Here is a 9,748-nt window from a genome sequence, read left to right as displayed (position 1 = left end):
GAGCCGCGCCCTCGCTCTCCCCACCAGTACAATGAGGAGCGGCGAAGAGGGGCCTTTTGGCCGTCAGAGCGGTTCCCGCCTCTCGGGAGGGCGCCCCGTCACCCGCTGCGCCGGCCGCCCCCGGTTCGGGGAGGTGAGTGGGGAACGGAGGCAGACGGGGACGTTCCCGCGCTGAGGGTCTGTCCGGCGGTGCCGCGGGCAGGTGGGGATTGTCAAGCGAAGTTGCCCTGAAAAAGCAAGCAATTTTTTTTTTCCCCTCTCTTTTTGTTGTTTTTGTTGGTTTGGGTTTTTTTGGTTTTTTTTTTTTTTTTTTTAGTTTGCAGTGCCATGCTCGGCGTTACAGACGGGTGTCCCGCCGGCCCGGTGTGTCTTTGTCCTGGATGCCGCTGTGCTCCCGGAACAGGCAGGTCTCTTGGGGCACAGCCGCCGCGGGGCTAACGCTGTTGTGGCCCTGTCGTGTGGGAGCATCTCTTGCGCTCTGGTGCTGTTACCTGGAGCACCCGTTTGAAAAGTCACCTTTTACCCCTGTCACGTCTTTCCCCACCATCCTCCAGGGCTTTTATCGAGAAAATATTTCTACCCCTAAAACAACCTAGTATTTTTGATTACCAAGTGATAGCTGCAGCTGTGGACCTGTTGTTCCTGCTTGTGTCTTAAAAAAAAAACCAAACAAACAAAACCAAAAACATTGCTGGTCACAAATTTTCCCTTTCAGAAGTAAGAGTATAACCAGTTCTAACGGACTCCCTACTTTCTTAGACTGGGTGAGCTTGGTGTTTAGGTTGGTGGCCAATTTTAAATGCTCAAAACTGCTGTTGGAATTGAACCAGATCTTTGTGCGCTGTTTAAAAAAAGAGTATGTTCTTGAATTGCCCTCTGTGACCCAAGTTTTTTTACTTTAAATTATTCCTGCAGGTTGAGCTGTTCGTATTTTAAGAGTAGGTCTCTGAGGAGGTGTTGATTGTGTACACATTGCTAATCAAGAATATCCATTTAAATTTCATTTAAATACACTGTGTCAAATGAGGCTGCATAAAATTCTGTCTCTTACAAAAGCAAAACTAAATTGCACACTATATTTGAATTCGCAAAGTGGTTAAAATCCAAAATTAGTTGCTGATATTTCGTTTTGCATTTTAATAGATGGTTGGTAACTTTTTAGATACATTTATTATTTACAAATGGGAAAAAAAAAAAAGGCTGTTCCCTTCCTGGTTTTTCCTTTTGGGGGCCAGGTAACCTTAGTATAAACCAGATTAGAAAGTACACGAAGTCATCCAGCAGAGCAAGTGATTAGCTATTATGCAGTCTTGCTATGGAGACCTTTCCTTATGTTGTATTGGATCATGTTTTACCTTTAAAAGCAGATAAAGGAAAAGGCTGATGTTAAATTACAGATAATTAAAGATTTCTGAGTTGGGGTTGGTTTTTTGTTTGTTTTGGGTTTTTTTTTTTGTAGGGAGTGGTGAGGAAATTTAGAAGTTAACAAATCTGTTCAGTCAGTTCCTCTAACCAGCTCAGCTGGTGACTCGCCTGACTGAAGCAAGTCATGCCACTGCTCTCTTTCCTGGTCATATGAGGGTGATAATACAGAGTTATCTTATAAGGTATTTTAAAGACTAAGTCTTGTATCTGTAATTATTGTGTCACAGAACACTGGCATTGGTTCGTGATCTGTGTATATGTATGTAGATTTCTGGTTTTGAAACCGATTAACTTGTGGCTAAATTTTACCATAGTCTTCTGTAAGAAATGCTCCCTGTTTTGTACTGCAAGATGCATTTCCCTGTCCTTAGTGTGTAGAAACGTGGTTTGGTATCTCAGCTGGCATGTAGGATAAAAATGTGTCAGTTTTTGTTGATCTTAGTGATTCAGTTTGATTTAGTAGCAAGAGGGGGTAGTACACCAGGGCTTCTTTGAACTAGCACTCAGATTTTTTAATAGATCTCTTATGTTGAAACATTCTGTAAGATATTACTAGTCTTGTTCTTATCTTTTGTGTACGTTTTTTAAGTGTTACAAGGCATCCAAAAAGTTTTGTTTGAAATACAAATTTGACAGCAACAGATGAGATTTGGTAGTAATACATTGAAGAATCCATCTGAATAACTTATATATACCCCCTATAATAAGTGTGGGTTTAGTGTTACACTTTTTTCAGCATTGTAGACTTTCTGTTAGTGTGTGATTTTTTTCTTGTTTGTTTGGGTTTTTGGATTTGTGGAATTGTTTACATTTTTCTTTTTGTTCTTTCTGCAAAATACTAAGAGGCCTTAAAAATGTGGGGAACTAGCACTTGATGCTATGTAAACAGGGAGAAGAGCAGCCACCGGCTCTTTAGAGGATTCCAAATGTGTCCCCTAATGGAGAGAACATTTTGCCTCTGCTGGAGAGTGAAAGTGGCTGTCTGGATAAGGTAGGCTTTATTTGCGTGTTACCCACTGTTTAACACACTGTTTAGCAGACTTTTGCTGGTGTCACCCTTGGATTTACCTTGAATTTATCTGTGTTCACTTAATCTTCCTGGGTGAAAATAGCTTTTACTTCAGCCAACAATTAGTGAATTGCTTTTAGCCATGTTTTGTGAAAATTGGTGCTAACAGTTCTGAAGTATTCTAGCCTAAAAAAAGCTTTTGAGCTTTTAAGTTGTCTTTGAATATAATCTTTATTATTCATGTTCAAAACCTATTTGAAAGGGAGCTATATGCAACAGAACATCTGGGGTGGTGAAATACTGGTGTAGTGGGGCAAAGAAGCTGTGGGAAAGGTGAGATGAAAGGCAATTTTTTTTTGAGTGTGGTAAGTAATTGAGAAAGATTGTATATACCATTTATACCTTTTGAAAAAGCTGAAAATATCGCACAGGGTATTGTGAAAGGTGACCTGGCAGTGGAGTAGCAATGGGTGAGAATAGTGAAAGGTAGCAACAGTAAGCATTGGGGTTTCAGACCAGAGCCACCAAGAACTCTTGGTGTGGTCTCTTCAGCTGGCATAAACAGAGTCCGTAGAGGCTTCACATATCTAAGGAACAAGAGCTTCACCTAGTAAACAGATGAACTCCACTGTCCCTGGGCAAAAACCAGTGGTGCAAAAGCTGAGAGGGAGATTAGTTTGCTGACTCACCGAGTATGTAATGCTGTAAAAGGATTGGATTTGCATATCCAAGGAGCAGTGATTTCACCTATTATTGATTACTTAGGATTTTCAACTTAATGTTGGTTGTCTTGCTCTAATTGCTCCTACAGTGGTACTTAGCTAAAACTCTATAGGTGATTTCATATGGGTTGCAAAGGAAGTATTGATAAGTTCCAATGGGCCAAAATAATGAAATATGGTTTTTGAGTGAAGGCTCAAGCTATATTTACACTTCCAGTGGGAATTCCTAGAAATTTGGTCCTTTACTACCAGGTACTCTTGGATCTAAAACTTCAAGTTTTCTGTCCTGTGGAAAATATATTTTCATCCTCATTTCTTACGGAAACGTTTGTTGACTGCTTATATTGAAAACAAATAGCTTGCTTCTACAACTGAGCAAGCTTCTCTTCAAAGAAATCTATCAACATTTGAATGCTAGACCTCAGCCAGACTTCCCAGTAGATTTATCTCTACGTATATACGTTGTTTTAGAATCACAGAATGGTTTGAGTTAGAAGGCCTCTTTAAAGATTGTCCAGTTCCAGCCTCCCTTGGGGACATTTTTCACTAGATGAGGTTGCTCAGAGCCCCATCCAACCTGACAGTGAACACTTCCGGGGATATAATGGAATTGAGTTATAATGCAGACTTCTTGTCTTTAGAATAACTTTTCTTTTTTCATGAAATTTTTATAAACGGTTGTGTGAAGCTGCATTAGCATTATAAAGGTCCTAGATACATGGTGTTTCATTTCACTGAATTTATCAGAAATTAGAGAGCATAGTGTGAGCATCTGCCTTGTGACCTGAATGGGTATTTTCTGTTCCTATATGCAGTTGGCAGCCATGAGCTCTGTTTAAAAACAAGAGCATTGATATGTTTCAGTGACTGCATTGCAGTCAATCCAACATTGAGAAATGAGAGTAATATGATTATTATAAGAACGCAGTTTCTTACTCAGATAATATTGCTGAATGAATGTAACAGCTGGGCAGGCCTGGGCACGAGATGGCCGTGTTTGTGAGCGTCCAACCTGTGTCTAGCGAACAAGTTCACTGGGTTTGGCCTATTTTACAAAAAATCTTTTTGAGACCTACCAAGATCTCTTTTTCCCTGAGTAGTCATTAAGAAAACTCTGAAAGAATGAGTATTTCCAACTGGGAGTTAAAAGCGGACTACCCTGGAAGATGGTTTTTTCCATCTTCCATTATCTTAGAGACCAAAAATCAGTTATGATTACTTGGTTAACTGAATGGTTAGCTTTAGGAAGATAAGTGCCTCTCTTAAATGTCTCTCTTACCACCACATATGCTTGTCTTTATTGATAGCTCTTGATAGCTTCCTGAAGAGAGCACCTATGAAGGTATTTACTACTTTGGGACTTGAAGTATGTGATAATCTGAGGCTTAGTGCTGTGGTTCAGCAGCAATAAATATTTTCTGAAATGTGTTTTGTATCAGTGCTTGTGTTGTTTTTTTTAAGTTCTTAAAAAAATAAATTAGCAAGCTGTGTTTGGAAACTAGCTGTTTTTATTATAATCATGAAGAGGTTTTTTATATCAAAGTTATCCGTTAGTTTCTGGATTCAAGAGGACTGTCTATCAGTGATCATGCTCTTCACTGCTTTGGGACAGAGAATTGCTAAGCAGCTCCAAGTTCAGTACAGAAGGAAATGTATTGTTTTCTTTTTCACTTAATGTGTTTTGTGGGAAATTTTTTTTTGAAACTGGTGTTTCATGTAGAGACTGTAGAGGCAGAAAACTGATCTACCGATCACTGCTATATAAGAGGCTTTGCTTTATCTCTAGCAACCTCTGGACCTGGTGCCTAGTGTGCAGTCTGAATACGCCAAATGACTGACTGCAGTCAGGAAAAGAGTTCTGTGGCTTTGTTAAGGTCATAGGTTGCCTTGTTGGGAATGGCTGTACTGGAACATAAAGGGCTGTAAGGCCCTTGCTTAACACTGCTTCCCACTGACCTCTTGTTCACCACGTATTCCAGCAAGCTGTGGCTTTTTTGTATGTCTGCACTTCATGGTTGCTGAGGCAGTTAAATGTGGTTGGAGCTTAGCTTGCAAGTGATCATTGCAGTTATACTGATGCTGCTTCAAGATCCCTTGATATGTGCTGATAAGGTGGCCTTGGTAAGATCACTTCTTGAATTGTCACTGTCTTTGATAGTTGGTTTGACAGCAATCTCACTGCACAGCACAAGGTCTGGTAAGTCAGTATCCTTCAGCTGAACGTCTTTCTGATACAAAGCCACTTATGGATTGCATTTTTCTTTGTAGAATCTGCCTCCTCACAGTATTGTCAGTTCTAGACTGTGCCATTTTCTTAGCAGTTTTCCTGCTTCTCTCTGTTCCTAAGTATTAGTCTTGGGTTGTTTACGAATGTGCAGAAAATCAAAGTGGAGGTATTGTTTAATTCCTTAATATTCATTGTTAGCCATGTGAATGGGACTGATATCACAGGATAAACTACTCTGAAAAAATGGTAAAACAAGAAGAAACAGAGGACCAGATTTTTCCTCTAAAAGCACACAGTCCTACATGCTCATGTGCTCCTACATGCTCATGTGCTCCTACATGCTCATGTGCTCCTACATGCTCATGTGCTCCTACATGCTCATGTGCTCCTACATGCTCATGTGCTCCTACATGCTCATGTGCTCCTACATGCTCATGTGCTCCTACATGCTCATGTGCTCCTACATGCTCATGTGCTCCTACATGCTCATGTGCTCCTACATGCTCATGTGCTCCTACATGCTCATGTGCTCCTACATGCTCATGTGCTCCTACATGCTCATGTGCTCCTACATGCTCATGTGCTCCTACATGCTCATGTGCTCCTACATGCTCATGTGCTCCTACATGCTCATGTGCTCCTACTTAAAACTTTTATTTGAGGGGTAACTTTTGCATCCTGAAATTAAAATACTGGTTTCATTTTTGCATGTTATAAGATAAAGCTTTGTCCAAAATAAGAAAAGGAGGAATCTCTGTAGAGAGGTTATCCTGAACCAAAAGCTGGTTTTGAACATATGACGTGTAAACTGCTGAGTGGCTCACATGGGCTTGAATGTAAAAATGCTATAGTCAGTACTTTCTTTATAATGAATGAAATCAGAATTCAGTTTTCAAACTTTGAACCTCATTACAAAACCTTTACCTCCTTTCTCCCCCTCACTCGTGATTTTTGGTCATTTTAAATATTCACTCTGTAGGATTTAAACAAATTTCTATTGGTTATAAACCTACAAGGGAGGACTGTCTAGCAGTACAAGGGTATTTTTAAAACAGTAAATTTGAGTACTGCTTCTATTGCTTTAAGATTTGGTTTTATGTTGTAAAGAATGATCAGGAAACTTCACATATTGTATGTTTTAACAAAGCTGCAACAAAGTTATTTTAATAAGGAAAATGAATGCATGAATTATTTAAAATAGTTGGTGCAACTGTTCCTGTTAACTAATCCAGACACTTGGAAGGCAATTACACTGAGCTTTGACAACATTGCCAACCCGCTGCACAGTGCCTTATGCCAAAAGCTATTGTTGTTTTATTGACCACGTTCACCATTACATATGCATATGAAAAAACAGAGGCATTTTCATCGGGATTACCCTAATAGCATTAAGAGATTATTTTTTAAATTTCCTTGGAAGGAAATTCACTTAAATGAGATTACTTATTACTTGACTGGTTTCCTATCATGCTGCAATGTTTAGGTAAGTGGAGTCCATTAGAGTATAAAGTTTTTTAAAAAACTGATTTTATACATTACTGATTTCAAATAAAAGAGAAGTACTATATTTGTGCACAGCTTCTTTTGAGAAAGTTAAGTCGATGTTCTGGTTAGGAGAGATAACACTTTTTGTCCCTCTTGGTGGCCCCCCTAGTGTCACCATTAGTTGCTAATTACTTGCAAACAAATAAACAATTAACTCCTCGTGCCTCTTGGTGGGAGAGTTTTCATTGACATGCTAAAACTTTCTAATAAAAGATTTAATTAATGACGTTGCAAATCCAACCCCCTTGTCAACATAGCTATAAGGAGGAGTTGTGGAGAAATGCAAGTACAGTATACATGCTATGCTGGCGGAAGGGGAAGGCATGGCAAGTACATCACTGTGTGCTGCTAATCCATCAGCGTCTCAGAATCTTCGGAAAGTGCCTGGTTTTGTAGAAAATAAAACCACACAGTGCTCGTTTTCCATTGAAAGTATTTTGGGACTGGAGAAGAAAAAAGATGACATTCCAGCTGTGAAACCTCACAGACCATGGATGGATGTATGCACCACCCTGGGTAAGTCAGCAGGCTGTTTTGTAACCTCTCAAGCTTTCACTCCTTTAAAAATGTATATATTTTCATGTTTCTACTGAAAACCAGTAAATTGAAGCTCTCATTTGCTTGCTTTTTCTAGTTTTAGGTGATGACAGTAATCCCCATCTGCAAATCCCTCTTCTTTGCTATGAAAATCCATTATTTCATGCTAACAGTAATCCAGTGCAAGACGAAAAAGTTTTGAAGTGTGAAAAATATTTTTCAGTCACTGAAAGGCTATCTTTCAAACGAGAACTGAGCTGGTACAGGGGTAGAAGACCAAGAACTGCATTCACTAGAAACCAGGTAGGGATTTTCTCAGTATTTAATAAATTAATAACAATGTAGTTTAGTAAAATGTTGGTAGAAGCCTGTAACAGCTGACTAATTCGGTATGATGTACTTCTCCAGAGAGAAAGGTAATTGGGTACTAGTGTAAATTAACAGTAATGTTGCTAATTTCAGCAGACCTGTGTTTATGCATGGAGTCAGAATTGTGCAAATGCTGCTTGGAAGTCTCCTGTTGAACAAACTAAACTTTTTTGTTTATTTTCTTTATTATTGCTATGAAGGTAGTGATAACTATTCAACAAGTCTGTTTTAATCTCCTCAGGTTGAAGTCTTGGAAAATGTTTTTAAAATTAACTCCTACCCTGGCATTGATGTTAGAGAAGACCTAGCTCAAAAATTAGACTTAGATGAAGACAGGATCCAGGTAATTAAAAATTTATTTGAACTCTTCTGTAATTCCATCTTTATGTACTCCTGGTTATAGAAATAAGTAGTTTGACAGCAGTAGCAATAATTTTAACAATCTCAATTTAAAACAATGTACATTTATACACGTGGTATGCCTTCAGTGATTTGGGAAACAGAAGCTGTTTAATTCCTTCTGAAATATTAAACCTTCTTTCATAGCTTTCATTCATCACTATAATATTTCCATGATATCTACTCTGTTAATCTCTAGTTATCATGTGTGGAACTTGATATTTGCTTCCAAGTTTTAAGATCATGTTTACGTTATGCTTATCACCATATTTGAAAAACAAGTTTGAGAGAAATGTTGAAATATCATTTCCATGAATGTTTGAGTATTTTGTGAGACTGTCAGTGGAGCATACATGTGCTAATTTGAGCCTATGTCTTCATATGGCCAAAAGCAAAATTGACTCGGGGATTTTAATTATTGATTTTCAGGTAGTCCAGTGTGATAAGAAGCATACAATAAACGTTAGAATTTGGGTCTCACCGTGATGTTTATTAAGCTTTTGGTGCAAGTATATTGGGGTTGATGGGAAGCTTGATGATGCAATTAATTAAGCAGCTGAAGAAATAACACCTTAAGACTTGTGTGTGAATTCCAGATGCTCAGGATCTTCCAGGGTGTGATTCAGTGTCACTGAAGTTAATATTAGTTTTTTATATTCATTACAGTGAAGCTGGTCTTCACTTACCAGTTAAGCTGGGGGTATTGTTTTCTTCGCCTGTGGTCTTAAAATTATTGCAGGTGGTTATGTGCCTTTATCTACAGTTTTTGAATTTGTATTGAGCTTTTGAACCACTGTCATTACACAAAATACTGTAAAGTTGTGTGAATATTCTTACCTTTCAAAGCTTATTCTACTTGCAGTGCTGGGTTTATGAAAAGCATGCCTTTTCTTTCAATTTCAGATCTGGTTCCAGAACCGTCGTGCAAAGCTGAAAAGATCACACCGGGAATCTCAGTTTCTAATGGTGAAAAATACTTTCACCTCCAGTCTGCTAGAGTAGAAGGAAGGATGATTTGCTGTTACAGTACTACAATAGAGCATGAAGAATTATTGGAATTTTTGTAACTTGTATTAAGTAATTATGATACATTAATTATGATTTTATCCCCAGATTTGGAAGTTTATAATAGTTTTCATTCAAATAAACTGTAAATACTTGAAGTATTATTATAATCTACTTTTTGTGGAAAAAGTGAACTTTTCCTATGTATTTTAATAAGTATTTTCAGAAAAGTTTAGATATTTTTGCAGTTTTAAACAAATACAAACCTGAGGTTGCACAAGATTTTCAGCTAGTATGAACTACTGCAGCTTAACTGAGGACAACAAAGATTTGTGGTTTAAAAAAAAGTCTGTTTAAATACACTGTTACATTGGAGTTTAAATAGCTGATTTCTAAAGTGTGATGGTTTTTATAAAGAACATAATTCTTAGAGAAAAGTATCAAATGGAAGGGCTAGTATTCAATGACTGTTCAGTTTGAACTATTGTTTAGTTAAAAGAAGCTGAAAAT

At 38.1% G+C, this 9,748-nt stretch overlaps 1 protein-coding gene across 2 annotated transcripts; it reads left to right on the top strand.

Annotated features, from left to right (window-relative positions):
* Positions 1–7,230: 7,230 nt before the first annotated feature.
* On the top strand, positions 7,231–9,246 carry HESX1 (HESX homeobox 1). 2 transcript variants are annotated; one of them, XM_009951624.2, is made up of 4 exons: positions 7,231–7,444; positions 7,563–7,768; positions 8,076–8,177; positions 9,137–9,246. In XM_009951624.2, exons 1-4 carry the CDS (start codon positions 7,231–7,233, stop codon positions 9,233–9,235), a joined length of 621 nt encoding a protein of 206 aa, XP_009949926.1. In that variant the 3' UTR covers positions 9,236–9,246. The 2 variants fall into 2 exon arrangements, with proteins under 2 accessions (XP_009949926.1, XP_086326505.1); XM_086470379.1 differs by having other exon boundaries at positions 7,539–7,768.
* Positions 9,247–9,748: the final 502 nt, after the last annotated feature.

The sequence above is a fragment of the Leptosomus discolor genome, chromosome 9, assembly GCF_034619465.1.
Source record: "Leptosomus discolor isolate bLepDis1 chromosome 9, bLepDis1.hap2, whole genome shotgun sequence".
Classification (NCBI taxonomy): Eukaryota; Metazoa; Chordata; class Aves; order Leptosomiformes; family Leptosomidae; genus Leptosomus; species Leptosomus discolor.
This window is presented reverse-complemented; position numbering and strand designations above follow the sequence as displayed.